General features: G+C 35.3%; 1 protein-coding gene across 1 annotated transcript in view; it reads right to left on the reverse strand.

Annotated features, from left to right (window-relative positions):
• The window catches only part of AGBL3 (AGBL carboxypeptidase 3), a 133,076-nt gene that overhangs the window by 19,880 nt on the left and 96,667 nt on the right, over nt 1-16,529 (reverse strand). Inside the window, 2 exon segments of the mRNA XM_057550113.1 lie at nt 1,504-1,742; nt 14,660-14,661. Of these exon segments, the coding sequence (XP_057406096.1) occupies nt 1,504-1,742; nt 14,660-14,661 (241 nt within the window).

A 16,529-nucleotide genomic window follows, 5' to 3' on the forward strand; every position in this document is an offset into this window, starting at 1 on the left:
GAAAAAAATCCGGAAGAGGAGTATCATACTCTGCCAATACTTTTTCAATGGTTACGATAATCACTGTTGAGAATATGTGCTTCCAAAGTTTTTTCTAGGTATATATGTGTTTGAGTATGTACAGTATGCACACATTAAATATATATACATAATCTATAAATGCAACCATACCAAATCAAACTGGTCTGCAGCTTTTATTCACTTATATATTGTGAACATCATTTCATGTTAAAATATACACTGATATATTTAATAGTTACATAATCTTTCACTTTATGGATGTACTATAATTTATTTAAGCAATCTTCTATTGTTGGACATTTAGATTCATTTTTCTTTTTCTTTGGCTCTTATAAGCAATACTGAAATGAACATCACTACAGAAATCTTCTAGCCCTTTCCTAGGTTTTTTTCCCTTAGGATCAGTTTCTAAAAGTGGAATTTCTTAGTCAAAACGAATGTAGATATTAAGGATTTTTCATATATTGTTGGATTGCCTTCCAGAAACTGTACCCATTTATATTCCAACAATCAGTGAATGAATTCTTCCATTGATAGACAAAAATTAAGAGAATTTCATTATTGTTTTAATTTTCACTCCTTGGATTTAAGTGAGATCGAACATTTTAAAATGATGATTGGCCATGTTTTTTTTTTGTTTTTTTTTTCTTTTGTGAATTTCTGGTTCCTAGCTTTTGCCCATTTTCCTATTAAAATATTTATAATTTTATCATTGATTTGTAGGCAATCTTTGAACATTAAGTATATTGGTTCTCTGTTTTTCATTTATATTATGAAATGTCAAAGCATACTGATGAAGGACTCTGCAGTCAAAATGTCTAGTTAGGGTTGAATCCAATTGCTACCTATTGGCTGTGTGACCTTGAACAAATTGCTTAACCTCTTTGTACCTCAATTTCCTTATGTGTAGAATATAAAATGTGTTTGTGTGTATAAACACAGAATAGTGTGTAGCACATAGAAATACTTTATCAAAATTTGTTGATAATATTAGTATTATATTTATCGTTTTCAGCTTGTCATTGTCTTATTTATATGAGTTTCCTTTTGGCCTTAGTGATGGTTCTTTTTTATAATCTTGAAAAGAAATCTGGTCTTATCCTTCCTGCCTTCCTCTGAATATCAATAAGCTGAAGTAGCTCCGGTTAATTATTTCTAATTCCGGTTGCCCCCTAGGATTATAAGGTTTAAACACCCCTAAGAAATTTCAAGTCAGGCTGTGGTCATACTTTATTAATGCATACTTTATTCATAGATCCAAATTAATGAATGGTTTCATGTAAACAAACAATCAAATAAGGCCTGAAAACCTACTCCTTCACATATCCAATGTTTTCTTAAGGCTTTGGGCCTTTCTCCCTTTGTCAAACATGGTGTAGCTGTCAGTATTTTTAAAAGCCTATGTTTGTTTCTTAGGATAATGAATTTAATAAGCCTTGTTTCCTTATAAAAGAGCATATGTATTAAATAGCTAAGAATGACAAAATTGTATTGACTTACTTATGTTGGATTTCTTGGATTGAGTATCTGTTTTCTCTGAGTAGTTTGCACATTTTTAGTGCTTTTCATGATGGGGAGCAAATACTGCAATATTTCTTGAGTTTCAGCTGTTTTTTTATCCCTGTAGATTCTTTTTTCATCATCTGTCCAGTTTACTCCAGGCTTCTTGCTTTGGAAAGATGGACATTCTTTCATATTGCTTTTTAAGTTGTACTGGAGATCTGGGGAGCAACCATAAAAATATGTATAGATATATAAACTGAATTGATTAAGCAGTTACATATTGAGCATTATCTGCCAAACATTCTATCTAAAAATTCTTATCCATCTGAAGCTTATACTTTAATTATGAGGCAGAAAATAAACAAACAAATAAGATATCTATGTCAGATAATAAAAAATTTACGGGAGAAAATAAAGCTGGGAAGGGGAATAGAGAATTCTTGGGGGAGGGGCTGATTTCTGTTCTTAAAAAGGTGTTCAGAGAAGGCCTCCCTGCGAAGCTTCCACGTCAAAGGAGTTAGGGAACGAGTCAAGCAGCTATCAGAGGGAAGAGCATTCTAGGCAAGGGGAATAGTAAGTGCAAAGGCCCTGAGCTAGGAGCATGGTAGTGTGTTCAAGGAACACCAAGATGGGACAAGTGACTAAAGCAGAATGAACAAAGGGAAAGATATAAGGTAATATGAGCTCAGATAGGTAACTTGGACTTAGTTCACATAAGGCCTCACAGGCCATTGTAAGGACTTTGATTTTTACTGAGTGTGAAATAGGGAGCCACTGGAAGGCTTTGAGGAGTGTCACATCTGAGATTTGCTCTAAGAGGATCATGCTGGTTGATGAGTTGAGAACAGATTGAACAGGGGTAAGGGTAAACAGGCAGGGAGATCTTTTAGAAGGCTACTGAAATAATTTAGGAGAGAGGATGGTAGCTTGGACCAGGGTGGTGGCAGTTGCCAGAAGGGTGAGAAGTGAGGGGGGGGAGGGAAGTATCCTGAATATATTTTGGGATTTTCTAATGAATTAGATGTGGGGTGAGAAAAGAAGAGTGAAATCAGCGGTGGCTCCAAGGCTTCTGTTTGAGGAAATAGAAGGATGGAGATATAGTGAAAACTATGGTAAGAGCATGTTAGAAATCCCTTCTTTATTAGATGATATGAAGGAATTATTGTTTATTTTGTTGATTGTGATAAGAGTATAATAACATTAAAATGTGTAGAAAACTGTTTTAAAAAATAAAGTTCATTTTAAAAGTGTTTATTCCACCCCATACCCATTAGGATGGCTATTGTCAAAAAACAGAAAATAATAAGTGTAGGCAAGGATTTGGGGAGATTAAAACCCTTGTGCAGTGTTGGTTGGAATGTATAACGGTGTAGTCAATGTGGAGAACAGTATGGTGGTTCCTTAAAAAATTGAAAATAGTATTACCATATGATCCAGCCATTCCACTTCTGGGTATATTCCCCGAAGAACTGATAGCAGTGTCTTGAAGAGTTATTTGTACATCCATGTTCATAGTAGCGTTATTCACAATAGCCAAAAGGTGGAAGCAACCCAAGTGCCCATCGATGGATGAATGGATAAGCAAAATGTGGTATATATACAATGGAATGTCATTCAGCCTTAAAAAGGAAGGAAATTCTGACACCTGCTACAACATAGATGAACCTTGAGGACATTATGCTAAGTGAAATAAGCTAGTCACAAAAAGACAAATACTGTATTTGTCTTCCAAATATTTGATTCCACTTATATGGGATCCCGAGAATAGTCAGTCAAAGTAGGATAGTTGCCAGGGGCTGGGAGGAGGGAGGAATGGGCAGTTGTTTAATGGGTATGGCGTTTCAGTTTTGCAAGACAAAAATAGTTCTGGAGATTGTGTGCACAACAGTGTGAATGTACTTAACACTGCTGAACTTGACACTTAAAAATAGTTAAGATGGTAAATTTTATGTCATGTGTATTTTAACACAATTTAAAAAAATTCAATATACAGAGGTAGAGAGAGGGAGAAAAAAGAACCCTAAGTAAAGCCTGAAGGAGAATAGGTAGACATTTTAAAGGATGTAGCAGTGTTACTTATAATTATGATGCCTAAATTGATATGTAGACAGCATAAGAAAAAGTAGAATACGCTTAGAATAAAAGCAAGAAATACATTATGCTTTGTTTATCTAGTTAGAGATATACACTGAACTATTTATGGGCAAAACAATATGATTTGCTGACTTTGCTTTAACTACTTTAGCAAAAAAAAAAAAAAAAAGCAGTGGGAATATAGATGAAACAAGAATAGCAGGATGCTGATAACTGTTGAGGGTGGGTGACGGGCAGCAGCGGTTCATTATTCTATTCTACTTTTGTTTATGCTTAAAATATCCACAATAATGCTTTTAAAAAAGGAATTATCCATTAATAAAAAGAAAGGAAACAGATGACTAAAGCACTCACTGAATTAAGCTAGACTTGAAAGACAATGATTGAGGGTATGTATGATTACAATATCTGGCAGTGCTGGCAAATAAACTGAATTTACCTACAGTCTCTTGAGAAGCCATTCCTAGGCCATTCAACAAATACTCACTGAATCATTATTATGTATCCGGCATTTTGTTTGGTTTGGTAAATAGGTATGAAAAATATAGTCCTTGCCTTTAATATGCCAACAGTTGGGACTAGAGAGAGAGAAGTAAAGCATCAATTAGAATATATATCTATAGAGATAAGGCAAGGTACTTACTAAAGGACTGCTGAAGAGGGACTTCTAGCCATACTTAGAGCTGGAAAAGGAAATATTCCTAATTCCTAATTAATCTGAGTCTTGATGCATAGCTATGTCAGCTAAGTAAAAAAAAAAAAAAAAAAAAGGGTAGTAATCTAGATAGTGGGACTAACGTGGCACATTCAGGAAATCACAAGTATGGTTTAGAATGACTAGAAATCAGGTAGGTGTGAATAAGTTGTTCAAAACTAGAGATCTTGTCTGTAATAATAGTACTTTTGGGAGATTTCCTGAGACAGGAATAATTTGTGACTGGTAGATGCTTAATGTTTTAAAAATGGAATTGTTAGGAGGCCGTTGAAAACTTTATACATGGAAGTGATATAATTAGATGTGCATTTTTGAAAGATCACACTGGCAACCAGGAGGATGACAGGTTGAAGAAAAGTGAGAGTTGAGGCAGAGACAAGTTAGGAGGCTAATGCAGTAATTCAAGGGAGGCAGAAAGGGAGTCTGAACTAAAGGAGCAGCAGTATGATGAAGAAGTGCAGAGTCAAGAGAATCTTTGAGGGCAGATTGATAGAGCTTCTCATTGTTGGATACCAAAGAGATGTAGAAGATTAGGATATGTCTTGGGCTATTATTTAGATAACAGGAGGACGGCAGTATTATTGACTGAGAAACAGAATGCAGCAGGAGAAAGAGATCTGCAGTGGGCAAGTTGGATTAGAAGTATCTGTGAGGAAAAACAGAAGGATAATTCCAGTAGGCACAGTATGGAATTCAAAAGAGATGCCTATATTGATGATTAAAAAAATATGATTATGATCAGCACTTGTTTGTGGAAGCTACAGGTATAGATGAGAGCGCTCAGAAATAAAGTATGTGGTGAGAAGAGGAGAGACCAAAGGATGGAATACTGGGGAAGAGCCCACTTAAAATTCAGGCAGAGGAAGTGAAGCCCATGTAGGACACCAAACATGAATGGGCAGAGAAACAGGACTAAAAGAGAAGTTCCACATATACGTCTGTTGGAATTGCTCAGTGAATGAAGGGAGAGAGAGTTTTTAAGCCTCTGGAATTAACCAACAGTAGAGAAGTCAGGTATGATAAGAGCTGATGACTTTGGAAATAATTTCATTGTTATGGTGAGAAGCTAGATTGTAGTAGGTGGAGAATTATACAGGTGAGGAGGTGAAGGAAAATTTATAGCCCTAAATGTATATATTATAAAGAAAGGGACAACAGCAAAAAATAAGAAAAGATAACTCTCTCTGAAATGATTTACTTCAGTGAAAAAGAAGATTGTAGAATTTTTATTCGTATGTCATCAAGATTCATCAGGACATGTTAGAAGATAATATAACAAAAAAGCCATGAGAATCTCAGCTCAGGGAAGATGAGAAAGATGAGAAACAAATTTTAAATTAAGCAGTGTGGTGGCAGCAGTGGGGAAAACTGAAAAACAAATCTCCCTGTTGCAGCAAAATTCTGTAAATACTGTCTCCAATTTCTCTCCTCCTATTTTAAAATACACTTTAATTAGACTTGTACCTCTATCATTCTACTGAGATTTCTCTGATCAAGATCCCACATAAAACCTCCATGCTGTAAAATCCAATAGTAAATCCACTTGACTTAATCAGAAGCATTAGACTTGGTTGCTTATTCCCTTCTCTTTGATACACTTTCTCACTTAGCTTCCAGGACAACACATTCCCTTGCTTTTCCTCCTACCCCAGAGGGGGCTTCTTAGTCTTCTTTTGTTGGGTTCTTACTCTTTTCCTGATCCATCAGTGTTGGAGTTCACAAGGACTTGCTCCTTAACCCTCTTCTATATCTACACTCACTTAAATCTCATCCAGCTTCATGCCTTAAAATACTATCTATAGGCTGAAAATTCCCAAATGTATCTTCAGCCCAGATCTCTTCCCTGAATGCTGGACTCATATATCCAACTGCCTATTCAGTACCTCCACTTCAGTGTCTAAAAGGCATTTAAAAAGCAACACGTCTAAACTGAATTGCTGCTCCACTCGGTCTTTGCCATCTGGCGGATGATAATTCAATCCAGCTAGTTGGTCTGGCCCAACACCCTGGAGTTTCAACAGTTGTAAATACCTTTGAGACCATTACCATAAACAAGATCTAGAAAAGATCATCCCTAAAAGATTCCTGATGCTCCTTTACAGTCCATTCTTTCCTTCCTCCCTATTCTGTCCCTTCCTACTCTAGGAAACCTTTACTTTTTGTCTCTATAGATTAGCTTGCATTTCATATAAATGTGATTTCATATAGTATTTACTTTTCTGTGTCTGGCTGCTTTTTCTCAGCACAGTGATTTTGAGATTCATCCATGTTGTGTGTATCAGCTCATTACTTTTTTATTCTATGATATGGAAAGGGCATCAATAACAAGGAGGTGATGGGAATAAGGAAATTAAATTGATTTTTCAAGGCTATATTAAACAAACAATTTTCTTCTATTCAACTTATATAGAAATTAAATAAGACAAATACTTTACAGAGTCAGGAATAAAATGGCTGTCTATCCTCTGTTTATAAAAAGTTCCCATAATCCAAATTTCATAGAATTTATCAATATTAATGATGATACAGTGAAAGCCACCTTTATATATAATATTAAAATCCTAAACAACAACAAAAAAGAAAAACCTTCTGTTGGTATCCTTGTCTTCTCAGTCCAAATGGGAGTTTGTTTGCTCATAGGACTCTTCAAGGATGTCACTTTGACACAGTTTCCATACAAATCATTGATTCTGGGCTGAATTGTTTCCTGGACTGGCCTCTCATCGGTTTCTAAAAAATATCTTTGTTGGTCTTTGCTAAGCCTCCGAATCATAGTTTGGGAGCTGAAAGAAATTGGGTACTCTGATTTCAATGTCAACAATGAACTATCTAATCAAGAGTAATGTAATGCCATGTTATATCTGTATTTTACATCTCACAGTATGCAAAGTATTGTTACAGGTATTATCTTACTTGGGGCTCTCACCAGTCCTGTGATACAGGCAGGATGGCCAGTGTTATCCCCATCTTACATCAGAGAGGGAATGTAAGGGAATGTTAGGGAATCAGAGAGGCTAAGCTATTTGCTCAAGATAACATAGCTAATAAGAAGGAGGGGCAGGTCTAGAATACATATCTTCTAACTCCAGTACTTTTTCTATTACCTTCTCTTATGTTGATATATTATTTCATTTATTTCCATAGATATGATAAGTAATATATTTTAAAAGTTAAGTCTTAGTTTAAATTAATCAGTTCTAGATCCAAGTACAGGTATGGCCAAAGATGGTTTCTTAACCTAATTTTCTAGGTTTTTGGGGCAAGAGAGCCTACATATTTCAACAGAACCCATTTACTGAGCAGAAACCAAGTTCTTAGAAAAGAGGCCAAGGAAGGGAGAACAGGCATACCATGTTTCCTCTGTTGTGCAAATTCAGTCTATTCTCAAATACTTACAAATCCACTGTTCAGGTGGTTATTCATATCATTATTCCTAGAGATAGGGAAACTTGCCAGGGGGGCTAGTGGTATAATTACCGGTTTAGACAAAACTACAAAGTTTATCTATGTTATCCCTGACTTCCCTTTCTATTCCTTTTCCAGTTTTTAGGTACTAGTATAATCCCTACGGGACCAATGATTCAATTGCTATTATAGATAGTAAAACATTTGATCGTATTCATTCTAAGTAACTGTCTTATGCCAGAAGTATTTCTATTTAAAAAGAGAAACTCAGATAAAGCAATGATAATTGCTTAGAAATAAATGTCTAACTGCAGATGTTAAGGCATCCATTAGGGCTACTTTAGGGCTACTGAAATCTCAGAACCATTCAAGATGCATCATATGTGCACTCCTATGTATAAAACTGACCTAGCCACAGACACTATGTAGACTATAAGGAGACAATTAGCAATTGTTATTAAAACGTCACTTTTAGCTGTTACTTTAATTCAAAATAAAAATCTTATAAGACAGAGGAAAGGGAGTAAGGTAACCTGGTAGAAGAAATCAAGTGTAGTTCTCCTACCTCAAATATCTTTTTAGAAGCCAAGAAGGGGCTTGTCCAGGTATTTTTGCTAAAAAAGAGAATATACCATAAAATTTCTGAACTTAGGTTTTAAGGTTAACAAAACAATTTTTTTACTTTCTTCACAATTACCTCATTCATATATTTAATGGCTAGCTTGAGTTTATCTTCAATTAATCTGACATTATCTCATTCAGACATATGAAATATATCAGTGCATACTTCCTCTGGAAGCTTTTAAATGAAACTGTTTCAAGAGAAGAGCAAACAGTAGAAATACCTGCCCAATAATTATCAAGCATTTCAGAACTGAATTCTGCATGTCAGGCTCTATGAAAGCCATCTACATGTGTAGTAGGGTGACTAACTTTTAGAGCGCCAACTCAAGACACAGCTACACCAGACCAAAAAATTAGTACAATATGTAATAAGTACTTATACACACATGATTATTATTTTAACATAAAATATAAATTAGGCAGTTATTTAAAATTATATATTATTCTGTATTATTTGCTTTTTTGTTACATAAATGCCATTATTTAAGAAAAACAATAGGAGTAGTTAACAGTGGCAATTAGTAGTTATTAATAGTGGAACCAATTAAACACATAGTATGTGTGAGAATAATATAACATTATAAATAGTTTTTTCCTCTGATACAGATTTTAACTCTTTATAGGATATTTACATTTTATAGGCCATATCATGTCTTCTTAAGATACCTAAATATAAGACCTTTAAAAAGTTGAATGTAAATACAATGGGGCTAATTAAACAGACATTACTTATAATTAATAAAAATTGACGTTTCTTTATGTCCCATGATAAAGTAGGATATTTTTGCTCTTTGTGTGTCCTCTTCCAATAATACTTCTCTGAACTGCCTGCAGCCTTCAGGATATCCTTCTTTTCTTTTATGTAGTGGTAAAACTGAATACATTCAAAGTCAAGGCCTCTGAGGTCTGCTCTTATGAAGCCCCACATTACACTGACCCCTGGTGGCAGGCCAATGCAATGACAGCAAGTTAGATATCCTGTCAACAAAGGAATTTGAGCATGGAATGTGACCTTACTTATTAGTAATAGCAGGTTTCTAGACTTGTAAGGAATTAGTTTCCAGCTTTACAAAAACTTCCATCCACTTTGTATCTACAGGCTTAATTTAGTAGGCTGGCTTTTGGGCATTTGGTCCTTTGTATCCTTAAATTCATCATGTAGTGTTCGCCATGTCTAAAATGTCCACTGTTTTTAGATACTCTGAAGCACACTGGATATCATTGCAAGTTAAACTTCTCTTCCTCAGGGAATAGGTTTTTAAAGCACAGAGGTAATTCGAACTTAAACTGAAGGTGGATTTCAAATAAATTACAGTTTTTAGTGCTGTTTAACTTGGCTGCCCTTTCTGGTGACATATTTTTGACTTCTGAGTCAGTCTTATTTCCCCCTAAATGTCATTTTTTTTCACTGTATGAGTTTTTGTCATAACCTACACATAATGTCAAACAACTGAGGTGCAGTTAGTTCATCCTTTTCTATGCTCCGTATGACCTCTTCAAAGGTCATCAAACAGAATTAGAAAAAGAGCATATAAATTGTTTTACTGTAGCCCTTTCCTCTATTCCCATCTTCAAACTATTTGCGAATTAGAGAAGGCCATTCTTCTTGTCCCACATATTGAAAATGTGATTTAATGGCAGACCAACATTTTAATGTGTTTTCTATGGCTGGCAACAATGATAGCCACCTTGTTGGCACGGGTCTAAGGAAACTGCCCTCTTTCATTTCTATAAAGTCGAAAATCTCATTAAGTGCTTCTGCATGTTTTGAGGAAACTAAAACGTGACCAAAAAATTTCATTACGAAAGCCTCATTATCACAGGATAGCAAATCACACTCTCTTTTAAATACAAGGTGTGCAAGACATTTAGGAGATCAGATCTTTTTATTTTCTTTGGTAAGAAGTTGATAGACTGAATGAAATTTGCAAAAATATACATTTTATATTTTCATTGTCAGCCAACCATGCAGATAGATGAGCAAAGTCTAGTTTGTCTTTGGAGAACATATTGACAATATTTGGTTTGATGTTTTCTGTGGTTTCATTAAAATCTTCATAGAAATCAAGATTCTTTGAAACCCCACTTTTCAAATTAAAGTACCTAATAGCCAGAGGAAATGTTTTTTCTTTTTTATTCAATGTATCATGTGATAACTGTAGAAGACATCATTGTTGGTAAGATCTGACAAAATGAGCTTTACACTGTAAGAGTCCAACACATCTGTCATCAAAATTTCCCCTTTGGTTAACCCACAGGGCATTTTAGTGGCAAACTCTGAATTAGGAAATGTAATTTTACTCAGCTTCATCAAGCAGTCAAGGGAATTATCTGATAATCAGTGTTCATTCATGTCATATGCCCAAGTGAATCCACCAGCTATTATTTTTGACTGAGCATTGGTGTCTTTTTGAGAGGTGAAAAAACTTTCAATTGATTTAGAAGTACTTCTTGCTTCTCTCATTTGGACTTGTGAGATTCAGTCTCCTTCATGACGATCAATTCCAAATTCTTTTCTCTAAATTGTACACTATGCTCTGTTTTGGTTATTTATCTCCCTAACTAATTGTATGTGTCTATGAAGGTTGCTCAAAAAATTATAAATAGAACTACACTATGATCCAGCAATTCCACTTCTGGGGATATATCCAAAGAAATGAAAAAAAAAAAAGATCTTGAAGAGGTGTCTGTCCATGTTTATTGGAGCATTATTTACAATAGCCAAGACACAGAAACAACGTAAGGGTCAGTCAATGGTCGAATGGATAAAGAAGATACGGTGTGTGTATGTGTGTGTGTGTGTGTGTGTGTGTGTGTGTGTGTGTGTGTGTATATACACACACACACCCACACACATTCACACACACAATGGAATATTATTCAGCCATGAGAAAGAAGGAAATCCTGCCATTTGGGACAACAGGAACTTGAGAGCATTAGGCTAGGTGAAATAAGTCAGACAGAAAGATCAATTCAAAGATTTTTGTCTTTGTCTTTGGTTTTCTGAAGTTTGAATATGATGTGCTAGGTGTGTGTGTGTGTGTGTGTGTGTGTGTATACATTATAGGAATTCCTATAATAGCCTTGTTTTTGTCTATCCTGTTGTCTTTGGGGTTCCCTAAGCACCACTTATCAGATAGAATACGTGTCTGGCTTGCAGCTCTTTTAGCTGTAAACCATTGTTCTTATACTGGAGTCATGTTGGTGTGGTGGTAAGGTATGGGGAAAGGGAACATTCTATAATCTTATTAAATCTTAGTCTTTTAGTGGGTCTGTGTCCCTGGGCTGTGACCTAAATAAGCATTTCTTAGCTTTTCTTCCCCCTACCCTTCAATGAGACAAGAAGGCTAGAAGGGGCTGGCTCTGGTAGGGGGAGGAAGAGTAAGCATTGCTAACTATCCAGAACGTTCTTCCTAACAAAGGTCTACTCTCCAAATCTAGCCCTTTACATGCTGGAGCTTAAAGCTAGCAGTCCCCTTACTATGTTTACATTGTATGTCTATCTTTTCTTCTAAGAGTAGTTTCAGGTTTTACATTTAGGTCTGTCACCCATTTTGAATTAACGAATTGGTGTAAGGAATGAGTCCAACTTCATTCTTTTGCATGTGACTATCTAGTTGTCTCAGTACCATTTGTTGTAAAGGCTGTTTTTTTCTTCATTGAATTGTCTTGGCACCTTTGTTGAAACTTAATTGACAATAAATATAAGGGTTCATTTCTGTATTCTCAATTCTATTTCATTGATCTCTATATCTGCCATTATGCCAGTACCACACTGTTATGATTACTGCAGCTTGGTGGTAAGTTTTGAAATTGGAAAGTATGACTCTTTGAACTTTGTTCTTCTTTTTCAAAATTGTCTTGGTTATTCTCGTCCTTTACATTTCCTATGCATTTAGGTTTAGCTTGTAATTTCTGTTTCGGCAGAGATTTTGATAGGATTGCATTGAATCTGTATATCAATTTGGTGAGTATCACCATCTTAACAAGTCTTCTGATTCCTGAATGTGGGGGAATCTTTCCATCTTCTTTAATATATTTCAACAGTGTTTTGTACTTTTCAGTGTACAGGTAACTGTTTTTGTTAAATTTATTTCTAAGTATTTTATTCTTTTTGATGCTTTGTAAATGGAATTGTTCTCTTAATTTCATTTTCAGAGTGTTCATTGCTAGTATATAGAAATACAATTGATTTTTACAACATATTGAGATCTAATTCACATACCATACAATTCACCCATTACAGCTGAGTTTTGCATGTTGATTTTCTATCTTGCAACCTTGCTGAACTGATTATTAGCTCTAGTAGGTTGTGTGTGTGTGTGTGTATGTATGTTCCTTAGGATTTTCCACATACAAGATCATGTGTTCTGCAAATAGAGGTAGTTTTACTTCTTTCCAGTCTGGATGCATTGTATTTATTCTTTCCAAACTGCCCTGCCTAAACCTCCATTATGTCGCATAGAAATTTTGAGAGCGGACACCCCTGTCTTGGTCCTGACCTTAGGGGGAAGGCATTGTCTTGTACCATCAGCTACGATGTCAGCTGTGGGGTTTTTGTAGATAGCCTCTATCAGGTTGAGGAACATCCATCTACTCCTACTTTATTGAGTTTTTTTTTTTTAAATCATGAAAGGATGTTGGATTTTGCCAAACATTATTCCTGCATGTACTGAGATGATCATGTGCATTTTGTTCTTTTTTCAATTAATGTGTATTACATTGTTTAATTTTATTTCTTTTTAATTTTTATTGGAGTATAGTTGATTTACTATGTTGTGTTAGTTTCTGTTGTACAGCAAAAGTGAATCAGTTATGCATATATCCACTCTTTTTTTAGATTCTATTCTCATATAGGTCATTACAGAGTACTGAATAGAGTTCCCTGTGCTATACAATAGGTCCTTTTTGGTTATCTATTTTATATATAGTAGTGTGTGTATGTCAATCCCAATCTCCTGATTTACCCGTCTCCCACCTTTCCCCCTTTGGAACCATAAGATTGTTTTCTACATCTGTGACCCTATTTCCGTTTTGTAAATAGGTTCATTTGTACCATTTTTTAAGATTCCATGTATAAGTGATATCATATGATATTTGTCTTTCTCTGTCTGACTTACTTCACTCAGTATGACAATCTCTAGGTCCATCTTTGTCGCTGCAAATGGCATTATTTCATTCTTTTTAATGGCTCAGTAATATTCCATTGCATATATGTACCACATCTTCTTTTTCCATTCCTCTGCTGATGGACATTTAGGTTGCTTCCATGTCCTGGCTATTGTAAGTAGTGCTGCAATGAACACTGTGATGCATGTATCCTTTCAAATTATGGTTTTCTCTGGATATATGCCCAGGAGTGGAATTGCTGGATCATATGGTAGCTTTTTTTAGTTTTTTAAGGAACCCCCATACTGTTCTCCATAGTGGCTGTACCAATTTACATTCCCACCAACAGTGTAGGAGGGTTCCCTTTTCTCAGCACCCTCTCCAGCATTTATTGTTTATAGATTTTTTTGATGATGGCCATTCTAACCGGTGTGAGGTGACACCTCATTGTAAGTTTTGATTTGTATTTCTCTAATAATTAGTGATGTTGAGTATCTTTTCATTTGCCTTTTGGCCATCTGTATGTCTTCTTTGGAGAAATGTCTGTTTAGATCTTATGCCCATTTTTGGATTGGGTTGTTTGTTTTTTTGATATTGAGCTGCATGAGCTGTTTGTATATTTTGGAGATTAATCCCTGTTGGTCGCTTCATTTGCAGATATTTTCTCCCATTCTGTGGGTTTTCTTTTCATTTTGTTTATGGTTTCCTTTGCTGTGCAAAAGCTTTTAAGCTTAATTAGGTTCCACTTGTTTATTTTTGTTTTTATTTTCATTACTCTTGGAGGTGGATAATTTTCATATGTTAAACCAACCTTGCATTTCTGGGATAAATCCTACTTGGTCACTGTGTATAATCCTTTTTATATGTTGCTGGATTCAGTTTGCTAGTATTTTGTCCTACTCTTTTGTCTTAATTTTTAATAGATTCAAAACTTGGTAAAGAAAAAATACTATTTATTTATTTGGCCCCTGGAACCGTAACAGTTACCTTTTCTGAGAAACTTTCTCTGATACTCCCTTATCCCCAAACAACTCCTGTATAATATCATAGCACAGTAAGTAGCATTTATCTCATTATATTTCTACTGTCTGTTTACTTGTCACTCTCTCTGCTTCTTGAGAACAGACTATATTTTATTTTCCATTGTAGCCCAGTATCTAGCACAGTCATCGACTAGTATGTTGAGACCTCTGCGAAGCAAATAAACATCAGATTTTTAAAAGAACATGAACAAAGATGGAAAGGAGATTATGTAACAAAGGATGATTATAAGAGAGTGACTGAGCCACAGGAGAATAGTATCAGGAAGGTTAAAATACCACATGAACTCAGATATGAAGAAATATTGACAAAAAGAAGTGAATTTTACTTAGCTATATTCAGAATGAAAATATATCAAATAATGTTTAGATTTGTTCTGCTGGGATTATTTTAAAATACTGATGGATGACAAAGAGCAGAGTCCCTCAGCTCCTCTGCTGCACCTGTCTTTTCTACTGAATAGAGTTTTCTTCTGTTTAGACAGGGGAGAATAAATATTGGTGAGAGATGTCAGGAGTCAAAAGGCTCTGAATGCCTTATCTTCAGTCCCAGACATAGTACATCTCAAGTAAGGGAAGAATTTTCATATAAATAAGATCACAAAACCATTGACATTAATCTTTTAAGAATTCAAGGAAGTGACTCTCCTCTTGCTGCTAAATGCCTAACTTATCACTTAAGACTCCATCATAATCATGATCATAATTTAAGGATCAGTTCCTTCAGGAAAACATTCCCTGAGATTTCCAGGCTGGATTACATCCCCTTCTCTGAGCAACCAGAGCAATTTGTGCATATCATTATCACTCAGTCTATCTCACTCTTATTGTAATGAACTGTATATGAGTCTTACTACATTTTGAGCATATCATTATCACTCAGTCTATCTCACTTATTGTAATGAACTGTATATGAATCTTATTACATTTTGAGCACATCATTATCACTCAGTCTATCTCACTCTTATTGTAATGAACTGTGTGTGAGTCTTTAATTACACTTTGATACCTACTCCTTAAATGATGAGTAGCTTATCTAGTTGAAGAGGGAGCATTATGTTTCAGGCAGAGAAGACAGAATGAGTAACAGCAAGGAGGTGAGAAGACTGATGCATTTTGAGGCCACAAGAAGACCATCATTGCCGAGGTGTAAAGGAAAAGGCAGAGAACGGCAAGAGGCAACACTGGAGAGGCAGTCGGGCCAGTTCACTGGAAGTCTTGTACGTCGTGTTAGGGAACTTGGTTTCACTGATGCAGCTAGTGGTTGTCAAAAAAATTTTTTTTTGTTTTTAAAGTAACAGACCATTATTGAAAGAAAAATTGTACATGAAAGCTACTCAGGATGAATAAGAGTTGGATGGGCTAGGTCCCAAGTGCTTGGCCTCCCACCAACTCTCACTATAGTTCCCAATGTGGTGAGTCGAAAAGTGCAGATCATCAACATCAGAATTATCTATGGTACCTTATTTAAAATGCAGATTTGGGGGTAGACAACAAAGGCCAACTCAGAATTCAAAGCTGGGATTATCATAAGCTCCCCAGATAATTCTAAAATATTAAAACCAGACATTCTGTAAGACTGCTGGCCCATAATCTTCAGTGCCAGTGCTGTGAATGACAAAGAAGGGCTGAGCAGATGTTCCAAATTAAAAGAGAATAAAGGGATATGGCAATTAAATGCAGTCCATGAGCCTGAATCAGGGAGAAGTTTTGCTCTAAAGGACATCATTGGTACATTTGGCAAAATTTAACTACAGTATGATACAAAGTAGTATTGTATCAAAGTTGAATTTCCTTATTTTAATGTAGGAGAATGTTCTTGTTCTTGGAAAATATACGCTGAAGCTCTTTAGGAATAAAGGAGTATTATTATGTCTACAAAAAATGGATTGGGGGAAAATACAGCTAGGTAGGTAGATAGATATAGTTCTTTGTACTATTCTTGAAATTATTTAAAAATTAAAAGTTGAAAAAAAATTGAAAAGAGAAAGCCTAGAACAAACTGAAGTCTCAGGACT

This window comes from Balaenoptera acutorostrata, chromosome 7 (genome assembly GCF_949987535.1).
Source record: "Balaenoptera acutorostrata chromosome 7, mBalAcu1.1, whole genome shotgun sequence".
Taxonomy (NCBI): domain Eukaryota; kingdom Metazoa; phylum Chordata; class Mammalia; order Artiodactyla; family Balaenopteridae; genus Balaenoptera; species Balaenoptera acutorostrata.